An 18,057-nucleotide genomic window follows, 5' to 3' on the forward strand; every position below is an offset into this window, starting at 1 on the left:
GACTGGAGTCTAGTGCAGCTCTGGTCAAACCATCCAACCCATGCCATCATGGACAATGGATGTTAAATGATGATGATGATGAGATATATATATATACACACACACACACAAACACATGCACACCCGATAGACTTCCTTCAGTTTCTATCTACTAAATCCACTCACAAGGCTTTGGCTGACCCGAGGCTATAGTAAGAAGGCACTTGTCCTAGGTGCTAAGCGGTGGGACTGAATTGAAACCATGAGTTTGTGTAGTAAGCTTCTTATCACACACAACCATGCCTGCACGTACAGATTACCATATTTTAACATGTATAAGGAACCCCTTAATTTTGGGGGCTTAAAATTTAGAAAAATGTTTTTGTAAGGGATTACAATACTATCCATGTATAAGAAACTCCCATATCTTTTTAACCTAATTTTGACAAAAAAAGGGTTCCTTATACATGCTAAAATATGGTATTACGCACTTTATTGTGTGTTGTTATGCGCATGATCTGGTCAATGGAAAAATTGCCTTGCATGAAACAAGTCCATGATGCAAAAAAGGTTGGGGCCCCACTGTTGCTCTGATTGTCATAATAAGATCTGTAATGTAGTTGGTAAGAAAATGGGTTGTGATTGGGTTAAAGATCCTCCAGCTAATTAGTTGAATGGTGGTTGGGGGTAGTGGCGGTGGTGGTGGGTGATTGCTTACTTCATAGGTTGTTTCAGGAGTCTAGGTTAAATACTGAATAAATATCACTCCAACATTTTTTTTTTTTTAGTTGGGATGTCAGTTGATGACCTTTTAGCATACAAACATGGTGGTGCATACCATTTGTTTGCTAAGTTTGAAAATAGTTATAGTCATTAAAACAAGAAGACGAAGACAGCTGAGATTACAAACAGTCCAGAGGTAAGGAATGTGGCAAGTAAATGAAAGTGACACAGATACAGAAGAGAACACACTTTGCATACATACACATACATACATATACATACACACAGGTGAGATCTTTTAATAAGCCTCCCCTCCTCAGGGAAAAAAAAAATCAACTAGGTGTGGATGGTTCTTAAGACAGAAATGAAAGCCATAACTGATGAGTAATCCTTGCCATTGTGATGCAAATTTAATGGGCAGGTGAGAAGTAGATGTAGGAGAGAACTGGACTAAATACCAGATAGCAGTGGTTGTTGTTTAGTGTTAGGTGAACTTAGGGTTAACAGGCCCTTGATCAAAGGTATTCCAGGCATGACCATCCTATCTTTTCTACTCTAGGCACAAAGCCTGAAATTTTGGGGGAGGGGGCCAGTTGATTAGATCGATTCCAGTACGCAACTGGTACTTAATTTATCGACCCTGAAACGATGAAAGGCAAAGTAGACCTCAGCAGAATTTGAACTCAGAATGTAAAGACAGACGAAATACTGCTAGCATTTTGCCCAGCGTGCTAACATTTCTGCCGCCTTATTCTGCCTAGGTCTACTTTGCCTTTCATTTCTTTTATAAGTTGACGAGATGTGATCTGGAGGAGATTTAGTTCCTTTTTCAAGCAGATCTAGTTTTCATGTAGAAGTTAATTCAAATTCTTGCACAGAACTATGTTCCTTTTTACCTCTAAATTTATAGGGTATAATTCAAAGATGTTATGATTCCTACTTCTAGCAGCTCAAGCAACTAAGTCGAAGCTTTTGCAATATTTTGTACAGTAGTCAATTATTCATGTTTTAAGTTCAAACCTCAACAGAGTTGACTTTGCCTCCCATCCCTGCTAAGTTTGATAATAAGTGCTAAGCGTATACTGGTAGTGATTAAATCTATCATATTCCTTCTCTATATATCTACAACATCAGTATATTTTTAGTGTTGATTAAATCTATTTTCTTTTGTGTTTGGATTTGGTTTGCAAGATTCTTCATGTGAGTTCGTATGTTGATTTTGTTGTGTCTGGGGAGAGTCATTCTCTTTTAGTGCTTTATTATTTAACACACTCACCAGTAAAGTTCCAACTCATTTACCTATTTATCTTTTCCTAAAATTTTAGTTGCATCTTGCATTGAAAAGGTTGCAAGATGCAATGAAAATTTTAGGAAAAAATATGGAAACTTTACTGGTGAGTGTGTTAAATAATAAGGCACTAAAAGAGAATGACTCTCCCCAGATACATTCATTCTCCATTAATTTATAACCTTTTGGCAATGTAATAAATCATTATGAGTTAGAAAAATTTAAGAACTACACAGATTAAAAATTCTCTTGCAAAAAGTTCACAGCCCAAAAGCAATAAACACATCAAGAGCATAACATAAATTAACGATTATTATCATTGTCATTATTATAACAAAATTCCAAGTGGGCCAAGTCTACAGTTATATCTTGAGACTGAGTGACTATGAATCTTCTCAACTCTCAAGTACTTTACAAAAAATTCTTACAAAATAGAAGATAGTTCTCTGTAACTATAATAATCTACGTTTCAGTTTCGACACATTTCTCTGTATGTTGAACAGCCCTTGCTTTGGCATTGTCCCTACTGCTCATGTGTGGATAATAGGGATAACTTTTACTGACTGCTCCATAGTTTTTTTCAGTTCACTGACTAAGTCCAGATACCTCATTTTTTTTTTTAACTTTATTTCCACTCTGATATTACTAGTTAGTCCACATTACAATGTAAGGAGCATACAACTGGTTTCTTGGTTTTTCTGGCAAATATATTCGTTCCTGGATGCGATGCCAGGATTACTCATTTTTTGCCCGCTGAGTGAACTACAGCAATGTGAAATGAAGTGTTTTGCTCAAGAACACAATGCATCGCCCAGTCCAGGAATCAAAACCACAATCTTACAATCATGAATCCAACACCCTAACCACTAAGCCATGTACCTCCACTCTGATATTACATGGTATAACAAAATAACCTTACAAAATATCGTTTCTTTTTTCTCTCTATTACGATTACATCTGGTTTAAGTGCTTCTAATTACACGATCAGTTTATACAGTAAAGCTTCATGACATCTTCCAACAGTAATGTACAATAACAGGTTCTGATGACTGGTTTTGGAACTATTTTTACTTCTACTTTAAATCCAGACTTATTACTAAGCCTCCTACTCTATCTTTATATTTACCCTGTTGTCCTCTTTTCCATACTTTTTATATTATTTCACTACATTCATACAATTTACAGTTGTCAGTTTCAGTCTACTTCACTACACATCTGACACTTTACTGTCTTTCAATTGATTTCTCTCTATTTTAACTTTAACAAGGATGTCTCGACCACTTGTTCTTGTTTGCTCTAAGAATAGAGTTCTTGGTTTCCAACTTAATCATCCACCTGTTGGCCAAGCCCTTGCTCTTTTCTTGCCATATTCTGTTTGTCTGAAACCTACTCTTCAACATTAATCATTTGTTTACCTTTATCACGTTGGCACATTTGTCCTACCTCTTCTTCCTGTCATCTTTACCATATTTTCCCCCACTATTTCTTCCTCAGTAAAGTGATCTGGGATTCCCACTCCTTCCTCATTTTTTTCCAGTGGATGTTCAAGATGAATGTCAAATACATTAAGGTTAGAGGCACCACTTCTACTTTGACTAAGTTACTTAAAAAAAAAAATTATCATCTGCTACTCATATATATATTGTTGTATTTTGGGATGGTCTTTTTTTCTTCAAAATAAACACATGCACTATATATTCATTCTTCACTCATTTATTACTGGTCTTATTCTAACTCATGTCTATAGTCTCGGAATCTTTTGTCGCACACATGTGACCTCTTCAATGACATTTTCTGTCTCCATGTGTGCTCTTCATACACAAAGATGGAAAGTGTCGCTGAGGAGGTCACAGATGTATGACAATGGACATGAGCTAGACTAAGAACAGTAATAAATGAGTGAAGAACGAATATATAGTGCGTGTATTTATTTTGAAAAAAAACAAAAAAAACTACCATCCTGAAATTCAACAATATGTTTCAGCAATATGTTTCAACACACAACTTCACTTCAGGAATCTTGCAACACAAATTCATTCATATATATATATATATATATATGTGTGTGTGTGTGTGTGTGTTGGTGGCACATAAAATGCACCATCCGAACGTGGCTGATGCCAGCGCCACCTTGACTGGCTTCCGTGCTGGTGGCACATAAAAAGCACCAATCGATCGTGGCTGTTGCCAGCCTCGCCTGGCACCTGTGCCGGTGGCACGTAAAAAGCACCCACTACACTCATGGAGTGGTTGGCGTTAGGAAGGGCATCCAGCTGTAGAAACACTGCCAGATCAGACTGGAGCCTGGTGCAGCCTTCTGGCTTCCCAGACCCCGGTTGAACCGTGCATGGAAAACGGATGTTAATGATGATGATGATGATGATATATATATATATATATATATATATATATATATATATATATATATGTTCACCACTGCTCTTCTTGGTTGCATCAACACATATAGGCAGCACTGGATTAACTATTAAGCAAAGTAGGCATGTGAAGGGAGGAGGGCACCACAAAAATGGTAAGTGGTTTATGGCACAAGAGAAATCACTTTAAACTTGCTAAAATAATTGATTTAGAGGCTACAAACAACATGGCTAAACATAGCCATATCAATAAGATCCAAGAAGAACAGAAGAGAAACAACACTGAGAAGGTCAAATTACATTTTATCAGTTGTAGTTATAGAAGAACCTGAAACTATAAAGTACATTTTTCTCAGTGTTATGAACTCCACAACGACTTATTTAATTGCTATAAAATGGCAAAAAAAAAAAAAAACCCATTCCCTCGTTGGCTATATGAATATAATGAAAATATACAGGCAAGAACTTTATCCAGAGCTAAATTATTTGAAGTCGAAACAATTACACCGATAAGCAACATTTGTGAAATGCAAGAGGTGGGTTGATGGTTGTAATCTTATTCCCAAGTGTGAAGGGGGAACAAATAATGCTACATGAGTATTCTCCTATAACAAGGATGACACATATGACAACAGAAACAGATCAGACATCTACAGTTACCATTTTATGTTACCTCACTGTGAGGCTGACTATAGCACACACTAAATGTCAATGATTTATAGCAGCAGGAACTGCAATAAATGTATTTATGAGCTGGAAGAGACAAGAATATAAACAACTAGTGAAGTGTTTCAAGAAAAGATTATTTTGCTTTTAAAGTAACCACTATAAAACAAACCATTGGGCTGATAAGAGACCTGCCAAGCTTGATGCTGACAATGATGAATGAAATTAGGAGTTGAGTGGGGGCGATTATTTACAGCAAAGCAATGTTCTTTGGAGATACAAATCTGTAAACAAAAGCAAAACTTAGCAGGACAATGCCATAATGGATTTGGGAAATGGGAAGAGTCTGCTATTTGGCACTGATGCATATCACATGCAAACAAATAACTACACTCATATGCACCCTCTAACCCAAATGAAAAATAAAATGTTGGGAGAGGCCTATGCTTCCTTCCAAACCATGTTGCCTCATGTTCATTCTTACAATGTGGCACCTTGGGCAAGTGTCTTCTCCAGGCTGATCAAAGCCATGAGTGGTTCAGGTAGACAAAAGCTGAAAAAAGCTCATACCTCTCTCTCTCTGTTCTGGGTTCAGTCCTACTATGTGGTACCTTGAGGAAGTGTCTTCTGCTATAACCACAGGCTGACCAAAACCTTATGAGTAGATTTAGTTGATGAAAACTGAAGGAGCCACACACACACACCTTTGTGTCTATGTTTTCCCACAAACACCACTTGACAACTAGTATTGATGTGTTTACATCCCCATGACTAAGCAGTTCAGCAAAAGAATCTGATAGAATAAGTACCAGTTTTAAATAAAAAAAAATATGTACTGGGGTTGATTCATTCAACTAAAATTCTTCAAGACAGTGCCCCAGCATGGCTGCAGTCAGATGACGGAAACAAGTAAAAGATAAAAGATGTGTTTGTGTTTGACCCCTACCACTGCTTGACAATGAGTGTTCGTTTACGTCCCCATAACTTTGTAGTTCAGTGAAAGTGAGTGATAGAATAAATATCAGGCTTAAAAAACAAAAAACAAAGTACTGGTGTTGATTTGTTCAACTAAACCCTTCAAAGAGGGGTCCCAGTATGGCCACAGTCCAATGACTGAAACCAAAAAAAAACGACTACACATACACACACACATAACTAAGAGGCATCAGATGTTGTGTGCAAGATAGAAGCCTGCACTGCTTTGGTCATGTAATGCGTATGGAAGAGGACAGTTGCGTATAGAAGTGCTGAGCTCTAATTGTGGAGGGTACCTGTGGAAGGAGTAGACCCAGGAAGACATGGGATGAAGTGAGAAACGATCTTCAGATGCTGGGCTTCACTGAGGAAATCACAAGGAACTGAGACATGTGGTGATTTGCCATTCTTATAAGACATGTCAAGCTAAGTAAAATCGCTGTCTTCCACACATACAAGCTTGTCCTTTCAGGTGCTGGAGCTGCATTAAAAGCACCCGTGCCAGTGCTGCATAGGTGCACCTGTGCTAGTGGCATGTAAAAAGCAGCCAGCACACTCTGGGCATCCAGCCATAGATAGAAACGATGCCACCGCAGACAATTGGAGTCTGGACAGCTCCCAGCAGCCTGCTCCATGTCAAACTGTCCAACCCATGCCAACATGGGAAGTGGACGTTAAACAATGATGATGATCATGACTAATAACTAAAAGAAATAAAGAATATATTTATGTGTAGTAAGTATCTTGCTTACCAACAACATGGTTCCGGGTTCAGTCCCACTGCGTGGCACCTTGGGCAAGTGTCTTCTACTATAGCCTCGGGCCGACCAAAGCCTTGTGAGTGGATTTGGTAGGCGGAAACTGAAAGAAGCCTGTCGTATATATGTATGTATATATATATGTATGTGTGCGTGTATGTTTGTGTGTCTGTGTTTTTCCTCCTAGCATTGCTTGACAACCGATGCTGGTGTGTTTATGTCCCCGTCACTTAGCGGTTTGGCAAGGGAGATCGATAGAATAAGTACTGGGCTTACAAAAGAATAAGTCCCGGGGTTGAGTTGCTCGATTAAAGGCGGTGCTCCAGCATGGCCGCAGTCAAATGACTGAAACAAGTAAAAGAGTAAAAGAGATACCCAACCAAGATATGTAGTTGGGAATGGAGATGGGTTAAAAGTTTCTTCTCATGCAGTTATATCACAAGTACAACTAACACCTTAACACATCACTCTGCAATTTTCTGTGACTTTTCTTTGTGTAAATAAAAAAAAAGTAAATAAACAAATAACAAAGTATGCTTCAGCATTCCACTGTGGCTGACAGACCTGATGAATTTTACACCAGCTTTAACGTAAAGGTGTAACTAATTTTTCGACATATAGCCATGTAACATTCAATGCTTTAGATGCTATGTGCTTGGTGCTTGGGTTAGTGCAAAATGCACTGCAATGCCAATCACTTGATAAATTGTTTTATGACCTGACATACGAAACATGCATCTTTAAGTTTTCTTTTATGTTGTATATGAGTGCAAAGAGTTCAAACTTATTCCCCAAAATATTCCAGACATACTTCCTGCTTTTGAACTGAAGACAAAATCTAAAGGTGTTGTATGTATTACTATGAATGTGTAAATGATGTATTTGTAGAAACATACATATATAGATACATAGACACATACACTCACATATATACATGCATACAGACACATACACTTCACATACATACATACATACAAACATAAGTGCATTTGTAAATATATACATAGTTGTACATGCACAAGCACAAACCTATATTGTATATGGTGTGACTGTATTATGCTTTTATATGTAGAAACCTGCTCACTACATGTTTATGGTAAAGGTGTGTAGAGATAATTTATGGACCTAGGATAATATTCTAGTTCTAGGCACATGTGTACAGAAATACACACACACACAGATACTAAATAAAAGGCACCCCTTTGTTGGGGTGAATGATTTATTAAGACACTTTAGTTAGGTATAGGATTCATACATGCCTCTTAGGTGAACGTATATATTTCTACATTCCTTTTTGGCATCTTAGAACAGTTGAACCAGGACATATTTTGATATTTTAAGTTTACCATAGCAACATATTTTCCTTATAAGGTGGTGAGCTAGCAGAAACGTTAGCACACCGGGCGAAATGCTACATTCTGAGTTCAAATTCCACCAAGGTTGACTTTGCCTTTCATCCTTTCGGGGTCGATTAAATAAGTACCAGTTACACACTGGGGGTCGATAATCGACTTAATCCGTTTATCTGTCCTTGTTTGTCCCCTCTGTGTGTAGCCCCTTGTGGGCAGTAAAGAAATATGATATTTTCCTTATATGTTGCCTTTTGTTAAAAGGATTACACAGACTGCATCCATCACTTTACTCTCATCTAAATATAATTCTTTTAGTGCAAATAATGATAGGCGCCAGTGACTTTTTTCAAAAGCTGTGCTACCAACAATGCCTAATGCATACCACACGATTGCCAGTGAAAATGCAAGAACTTCTATGTGGTTGCTTAACATGATAGAAATACCAGCTGAATTGCTATCAAATTACACCCTTTCATCTTATTAAGGAATACACTGGATGATGTAGTGCTACATAAACAAATAGATGGAATGGTCACAATCAGAACACCTTTGGTTATAAGCTTGCTCAGTCAGGGATGACTTCTATCTAAACAACAAAACTATCAAATAATCCAATCGACAGTGTAAGCTAATACAGGCTTTAGAATATATTGATAAAATGAAAACATACTATGAAAAAATTTTAAAACAAAATTAAACAAGAGTGCTTGAGATTAAGATTCAGGTATATTCTAAATCAACATCCACTTTTAAGTGATGATAAATATTACCTTTTATTATCAATACTGCTTCTGTCACTATTAATTATTTTTTAATAAGCCACTGGCTGTTTGCAACACCAATGCCTGATTAGGCACTGAGATTCCATGTATATTGCTAGCGGAGGAATCACTGATATTTCCAGTTATCAGGCGTCTACCACTGACAAGGCCTAGGAAGGCTGAAATCACATGATCTGGAAGTCCTGGCAGCAGCAATAACAGCTGATTATCTCTTGCTAGTTGTGTAAACAAGAGTGCTTATACACACCAAAATTCCATATAAGAGGTTCTTTCATGGTAACTATCACAGATTTCTGTGTTCCAACACAACAACCATTTTTAAGTGGTGATAAAAATTAACATTCATTTAATTTTATAAACTGCCATCCTGCTATGAGACCATTCTAGTAAGCACCATCTTGCTTCCACAGCCACCTAGTTTTATGCTAGCATAATAAAGAGTATCTCATTAGCCTAGATTTTCCAAGCAGTTACTATGCTACATGCCTAATTAATTTTTCATTCTTTTCACACTGATAATGTGTTTTTTAGTACTCAATGAATATAAAAAAAGACAAGTACACAAGCTTTTTAAAAATGAAAATTTGAGATTCTCATCTATTTTCCTGTTGTTGGCCTCTAGTAGGCAAAAATATTCTTTATTAGAGAAGACAATGAGATGCATGTTTTAATAATTTGAACAAATTATCAATGAGACCAATAAGATTTTTATGGAAAAAAAAAAAAAAATCCCAAGGGTTAATTACTCAGAGACATCATTTGCATGAAAAACAATAGTTAAGTTAGTGTCAACATATTTAATGTAAAGAGAATGAAAATTTTAATTAGAAATGTTTAGTTTACTAAGTATGGGAGACAACTTTGAACATGGTTTGGTCTTATTAGACCTCCTCAGCCAAACATAACATTCTCTATATTGCCAAAGTAGCAATAGGAGAAAAAATAAATAGATGTAGAATATTGCATACAAGCAGGTTTACTATCTTGATCCTGTGAAAGGAAACTTCTAAACACTTGCTAAATTTACTTAATGTTGTAGCAACCAAAACCTCCCTCTACAATCTCCCTAATGTCTTTAGAATGGAGACCATGGGATTTCAAGCCTTAGATTGTAAGACAACAGTGCTTTACATTGCACATAGGATAGTTTTACGGCTAAAATGCCAAAACTGACTGTTGAAAATTGTCTTTTGTGTCTTAGTTTCATGACAAATGGTCTACTTTAGAAGATCTGACTGATATAGGAAAGATATGTTTTAAAAAAAAAAAAAAGAAAAAGAAAAGGAACAAGAGCAATAACAGCAGAGGAGCTTCTGAATGGGTAGGCCAACCTGTTTAGAAATAACAGCAACATTTCCCTTATTTCACAGCTCAATGTTTCGTTTTGGGATTTGGTTTGCATGATTCTTTATATGAGTTTGTGTGTTGAAGCATAATCTGTTGTGTCTGGGGAGAGTCATTTTCTTTTTGTGCCTTATAATGTAACACACTCACCGGTAAAATTTCCACTTATTTCTTATTTTTATTTTCCTAAATCTTTCGTTGCGTCTTGCAACCTTTTCAATAGTCTTGACTATTGAAAAGGTTGCAAGACGCAACGAAAATTTTAGGAAAATAAAAATAAGAAATAAGTGGAAATTTTACCGGTGAGTGTGTTACATTATAAGGCACAAAAAGAAAATGACTCTCCCCAGACACAACAGAACAACTCAATGTATTTAAAAGGATGTCTAAGACTAAATTAGGTAGACACATGACTCTGTAAGGAAAGGTAAAAAAAAAAAAAAAAGGACACTGTGGCTGGCCTGGCATACTTTTGATCATAGGTCTTCTCAAATCAGGGCCAACCGAGGACTAAATAACAACAGCATTCTAATGGGTTTGCAGGTAATTAATGGGAACCCTTGCTTCAATGATAAAGTTTCCCTAGGGGTGAAACAGTTCGAAATAATTTATGCTGAATTGTTTCTAATCTCATTTCCTCCCCCCACAAATAACAGAAAGAAAAAAGATAAAAAGAATACCCCATTCCAGATTCCACCAACACCCCTGCTATAGCTTTCTTCTTGCCTCTCCACCTTCTCTATTATAAATAACAGGCATTTTTACCTACTTCCCTTTGTGCTGTCAAGGTTAGGCCACAGTTGACTAGTCAACCTTTATTTAGGGTTGCTTCAAATTTTTTTTGTACCTCATAGCCTTTTCCTATACAGTAATGATACAAACTAAACATGTGTTAGATAAATGAATTCAAATTTGTTGCTATTATTATTATTATTATTATTATTATTATCATTATTATTATCATTATTATTATTATTATTATTATTATTATTATTAAGACAGCAAGCTGGGCAAAGTGCTCAGCAGCATCTCATCTGTCTTGATGTTCTGAGTTCAAATTCTGCTGAAGTTAACTTCATCTTTTATTCTTTCGGGGTTAATAAAAATAAGCCCCAGCTGAGTACTGAGGTCAATGTCACCAAGTGGCCTTTTTCCCCAAACTTGCTGGTATTGTGCTAAAATTTAAAACTATCATCATCATCATCATCATTATTATTATTATTATTTAAGGCAACGAGCTGGCAGAATCGTTAGCATGCCGGATGAAATGCTTAGCAGTATTTCATCAGCTGCTATGTTCTGAGTTCAAATTCTGTCGAGGTCGACACTGCCTTTCATCCTTTTGGGGTAGATTAAATAAGTACCAGTTACGCACTGGGTTCGATGTAATTGACTTAATCCCCACCCTCCAAGCAGCCCTTGTGGCAAAAATTTGAAATCATCATCATCATCGTTATTATAATTATTATGTCAAGCTTGCAGAATTGTTAGCGTGTCTGAGAAAATGTACACTGGCATTTCCTCTGGCTTTTATGTTCAAATTCTGCTCGGTTGACTTTGGTTTTCATTCTTTCAGTGGCTGTGTGGTAAGTAGCTTGCTTACCCACCACATAGTTCCAGGTTCAGTCCCACTGTGTGGTACCTTGGGCAAGTGTCTTCTACTATAGCCTCGGGCCGACCAAAGCCTTGTGAGTGGATTTGGTAGACGGAAACTGAAAGAAGACCGTCGTATATATGTATATATATATATATATGTGTGTGTGTGTGTGTTTGTGTGACTGTGTTTGTCTCCCCAACATCACTTGACAACCGATGCTGGTGTGTTTACGTCCCCGTAACTTAGCGGTTCGGCGAAAGACACCAATAGAATAAGTCCTGGGGTCGATTTGCTCGACTAAAGGCAGTGCTCCAGCATGAACACAGTCAAATGACTGAAACAAGTAAAAGAGAGAAAAAAAGAGAGTACACCAATCAAGCGATGGGGTTGATGTAATTGATTAGCCCCCACCACCACTCTCAGAAATTCAGGCCTTATGCCTATAGTAGAAAGAATTATGATGATTATGATGATGTTGACAAGCTTGCAGAATCGTTACATAAGTATGTCAAAGAAAATGCAGACTGGCATGGTTGGTGGTTCTGAGTTTAATACCATTGAATAACACCTTGGTTTGGATTGAAAATGATTGCTGAGTGGGATTTGACTGTTGGAGCTTCTCTGTGTGTGTGTGTGTGTGCGTGTGCGTGCACACGTGCGTGTGTGTTGTCATTTAATGTGTTTTCCATGCTAGCATGAGCTGGATGGTTTCACAGGAGCTAGCAAGTCAGAAGACTGTGCCAAGCTCTGCTATCTGCTTTGGCATGGTATTACAGCTGGATGCCCTTCCTAAAGCCAACCATTTTACAGAGTGGACTGGGTGCTTTTTATGTGGCACCAACATCAGTGAGTTCACCAAATAATTCACAAGACAAGACCCTCCAGATGAGGATGGTGGCGAGAGTAGTATGAGTGTGTATACATAGGAGTAGGTATGGCTGTATGGGTCAAAAGCTCACTTTTCAGCCAAACAGCTATGCTTGCACTTATGCACTTTTATTATGCCTGGAGCTAACAACAACTAAAGCAAAAAACAAAGAGTAGTTTATGGCTATGAAACGTTTACATTCTCTTGTCTTCTCTTATAATTCTTTTCACATTTAGGACACATTATAGCAATATAAACCAACCCCAGTACCTGACAGGTAATTTATTTTATCAGCTTCCCCACCCCTGCCTCACCATCGCCACCACCAAATGATGAAAGGTAGAGTTGACCTCAACAGGATTTGAACTCAGAATGTAAAAGGCAGTAACGAAATACCACAAAGGTTTGTAAGTGTGGTTGTTATTGTTGCTGTTTAGCCCCAGGTAAACGATACATCTGGACTACATCCCTTCACTCTTTCTGTTTTTCTTATTCCTCAATAGGATGGGCAGTGAAAACGAGATTTGGCTGTTATTGCTAAATATCCTGATCAGATTAACCAAGTTATTCCAGCCATGACCATTGCAACTATTTATAATTCAGAAACTACATCATCCAATGTGACCAACCCATTTTTAAGACAGTAATATGTGATTTGAAGGAAATTTGATATATTGTTTTCAAGTAGGTTGAGCAACGATCCAGAGCCTCCCCTGATACTCACTTTTGTTGGCTTGACAATAGGCGTGCAGCTTTTAGAAGTAAATAACAAAAGAAAAAAGACATTAATTTCATGACTGATATCATGTGGGGTGGTATGCAGGGGGGAAGGTGTGGATATGGGGTTAAGAAGTTTGTTTTTCAAGTGTGTGGTTTTGGGTTCGATCCTGCTACGTGGCACTTGGACATGTATTTTCAACTAGATCAACCAATATTTTACAAGTGATGTTTGGTAGAGACAAATTATAAAAGAGCCCGTCATGCATAACAGGCTTTTGTAGAATATGTGTGTGTGTGTGTGCACACGTTTATCTATCTATCTATCTATCAAACCAATGAGGCATTCTTTATATAGCTGTGCTTGACATGATAGAAATAGAAGCAAAAAATCTCTCTCAAATCAAATGTGTGTGTGTGTGTATCTGTCTGTCTGTCTATCTGTCTAGTAAGCCAATTAGGGATTCTTTATATAGCTGTTTGATCTGAGAGAAATAGAAGCAAAATCTACCTCAAATCATATGCTACTAGCTTAAAAAAGAATGGTTGTATTAGCTAATGTTGTCCAAATACACTGTTTGTACAAAGGATGGGACAGTTATGATTAGATTAAAATAGGCCTGCTGTATCAAGGCTGATCTGGGGCTAAATGAAAACAAGAGAAAAAACAACACATTGGCTAAAGAATGAAAATCCCATTTTTTTCCACTGTGAGCAGAAGTTTTCTAAATGATCTAAAGGTATGCAACACACCTGAAAATGATAAGTGACACTACATCCAATTAATCTTTCACATGTTAGACTGTTAAAAAGTTGTGAATTCCAGCAGAAGGTATCTGCTTATCTAATATTTGTTTGATATTCGTTTCTCAAATATCAGCCCCATTATACAAATAAACAAAATAGTTAAAGAAACTTTACAAAAATCCACTGTTAAAAATTAATTAGAATACCAAAGCAGTTTACACGTCTAAGAAATAATTTCTAGTTCAGTAGTACTTTTCCATGCTGGAACAGACAAGATAATTCTTCTTGGAGTAATTCTTTTTACAGGTACACATTCTACCTATCACAAACTAAACAGCCTAGAAGAAATGGGGTCAAAATTCTTGTCAGTCAGGATAACTGAGGCAGGCAGAGTTATTTAGGATAATCTATTGTATAACAAACTATTGACAGAATTTCTACATAGTTTACACATACACACATATACATACAGGTGTGTATGTGTATGAATATGTATATAGATATATATATATATATGCGTGTCTGTGTGTGTGTATATATATATATATATTAACAATTGAGGATAAAATCTTTAAAAGAAATTATCAGTAGTCAGCGTGTTGGTATCTACGAATAGTAGTACCCTCAATATAATATTATATATATATATATATATATATGTAGAGAGAGAGAAAGATATGAATATGTATGTGTGTGTATATATATATATATATATATATATATATATATATATATATATATATATATATATATAGTGCCCACACACACACACACACACAGCATCTGACAACTGGTGTTGATGTGTTTGGCAAAAGAGACTGGCAGAATAAGTATCAAGCTTAAAAGATAAGTACTGGGGTCAATTTATTCAACTAAAAACATTTCAAGGCGGTGCCCCAGCAAGGCCACAGTCTAATGACTGAGACAGGTAAAGAATAGAAGATACGTGTATATCCATATATATATATTTCAAATTTACAGAAAACAAAAGATGAAGACAGACGAGGGAATAACAAGCAGGTGTGTTAGTTTGATGCTCAAGAAGAATGGAAAATATATATATATATATATGTATGTGTGTGTGTGTGTGTGTGTGTGTGTGTGTATATATATATATATATATATATATGTAACTACATATATGTACATGTGTATGTATATACATATATTATGTGTGTATGTGTGCGTGCATACATACATACATATATATATACATATATATGTGTGTGTGAGTGTGTGTGTGCAGTGTTGATGAACCCATGGTAGTGACATGCAAGATGTCAACTGAATCAATCTTGAGTAGAGATTATTCAATAACCACAATTGATTCTACCAAGTGATAAACACAGTGTTGCATGTTAAAGTGAAGTCATCATATGAAACAGTTATCCGTATAACAAACGACCATAACTCTTAACCAGCTTTTTGTGAAAAGGCAAATCACAATAGCAAATTAACACATTAAATCTGTCAATAATGCATTATATATTACACTTAGAAAGCTATTAAAGGTAAAAGAGAAGGAAAAATAATAATGTTTGTAAATAAGCTTGCTTACTCTCGGCCAGATCCAATTTTCCTTTTTCTTGCCACTTTACCACTGTCTGGAGTTCCAGTAGAGCCTAAAACCGAAGACAAAGCAGAAAGAAAAATCACATGTTATATTTTGTCAAATTAATGAAGCTAATTCATAATAAAAATGTAAGAAAAAATTATCAGGTAGCTTTTTTAGTTACCTGTTGTGATAAAAACTATCAACTGATGTACAATTATGCAGTGAACTTTCCTACTGTTACTATAATCATCTCTGCTCTTGAGAATTAGCTAGTTGCATATCCCATTGACTGAATACACTGCATTTGATGGCACAAAAACTGCAGGGGCATATTAGATGCACCCTAATTTCAGCACACATATTCAGGAAAAAAGATTTCAAGGCATTAAAGAATGCAATACGGGTCCAACAGCATTTTGTCTGCCTTGACATTCTGAGTTCAAATGCTAATGAGGTTGACTTTGTCTTTCAACATTTTGGAGTCAATAAAATCAACTGCCCCTCCCCCACCAAATTTCAGGCCTTGTGCCTATAGTAGAAAGGATTTACAGTACTCATAACTCTTCTCTTAGGCTTCCTGCACAAACCACTCTTCCCTGAGTTTCCTCACCCAAACAGCATCCCTCCGGAATTTTTTGTCGATAGTTCTCCTGCATTCAAATCGCACATTACCATCTTTAAAATAGGAAGACCATATCTGATACTGTAATCATAGATATTTCTAAAAAGACAAGAATACCTGTGATCACAGGTCTGTTTAATCAGAACTGATCAGTGGGCTAGACAACAAATCTACGAGAGGGTTTTTTTTTTTTTTTTTTTTTCAAGAGTAGCTGGATGTCTCTCCCTTGACAAACCACTCAACTGTGAAGTAAAAATGTAAAAAATGGATCCCCAGTGGGCTGAAGAAAAGTAGAGGACCTTATTTTGCAGAATCAATAGATTAAATTGTATAGTGAGGATGGGGATATTATTCAAAAGGAAATAGAATCCATTGGGAACATGGTGTTTTTATTTCTTTGTATTTTATATCTTTTAGTACAGGAACCCTTATGTTAAAAGGGGGAACTATAATTTACTGACTGACTGACTGACTGGCAGTATATAATTGGTACAGATTTTATAGACGTTGCAGGGATAGAATGCAAGTTTATTCCTTGGCAAGATTTTTAAATGAAAAACAGTAAAACACCAAACCTTTGGGGGAACTATAAAGCTTTAATACTGTTCTGTTATTCTGTTTATGCCAGCTAAGATCAGACTTCCTCCATGCAACTAAACAATATTGTGCTTAGACAGCATAAAAAAAAATCAACAGTTACAAAATAATTATAAAACAAAAAAAGAACAAAACAACCAAAACAGTGTAAAGAAAATCTAAATTAGATTAGCAGATAAAAATCTGAGTAGAAAAAACTTTAGATATTTTAAAGATTCATGCTGTCTGCTAGAACTCTCCATCATCTGAATTATCAACACAGGAGCAGTAAATCATTATTGTATGTAGTATTTATAACTTTTAACATACATAATACAACCACCAGGGAGAGTTGAAAAGAGCTACTATTTTTAACAAACAACACAAATTCTTGACTTCTTTTCTTTTTTTTTTTTTTTTGGTTAATGATGTTTATGAGGGGCAAGAATTAACAGTAGATTACTGACACTATTAGAAATATAGAGTTATCTTTTATCTCGTTTTGGCATTTCTGTTCATGTTTCTATCTCAGAGCAGATTAGAAAAAGGCCAGACTGCAAGATATTCTATGTCTATTTTGCTATCTCATCTCACATGAAATTCTAAAAGTTTTAAAACCAGACATACTAAAGATATCGTATGATAACACACAATAATCGTGGGAACAAAGATTATGAAGGAAAAGAACAAGAGAATACCCTGCCTCTAGCCATAGAATAAATAGATTGTTTGTTTATCCTAAACTTTTAGAATTATATATATATATATATATATATATATATATATCATCATCATCGTTTAACGTCCGTTCTCCATGCTAGCATGGGTTGGACGGTTCGACCGGGGTTCTGGGAAGCCAGAAGGCTGCACCAGGCTCCAGTCTAATCTGGCAATGTTTCTACAGCTGGATGCCCTTCCTAACGCCAACCACTCCATGAGTGTAGTGGGTGCTTTTTACGTGCCACCTGCACAGGTGCCAGGCGAGGCTGGCAATGGCCACGGTCAGATTGGTGTATTTTATGTGCCACCGGCACGGAAGCCAGTCGAGGCGGTGCTGGCATCGGCCACGAGTCGGATAGTGCTTTTTACGTACCACCAGACCAGGGATCCTGGCTGGTTCAATTCGATTTCGA

At 36.5% G+C, this 18,057-nt stretch overlaps 1 protein-coding gene across 4 annotated transcripts in view; it reads right to left on the reverse strand.

Annotated features, from left to right (window-relative positions):
- LOC115220540 (aryl hydrocarbon receptor nuclear translocator homolog) overlaps positions 1 to 18,057 on the reverse strand; it is an 80,298-nt gene that overhangs the window by 46,652 nt on the left and 15,589 nt on the right. For all 4 annotated transcript variants that reach the window (XM_036509840.1, XM_029790684.2, XM_036509839.1 and 1 more), the window contains exon 2: positions 15,730 to 15,793. In XM_036509840.1, the coding sequence (XP_036365733.1) occupies positions 15,730 to 15,793 (64 nt within the window). The remainder of the gene's footprint in view (positions 1 to 15,729; positions 15,794 to 18,057) is intronic.

Source organism: Octopus sinensis, linkage group LG16 (assembly GCF_006345805.1).
Source record: "Octopus sinensis linkage group LG16, ASM634580v1, whole genome shotgun sequence".
Lineage (NCBI taxonomy): Eukaryota > Metazoa > Mollusca > Cephalopoda > Octopoda > Octopodidae > Octopus > Octopus sinensis.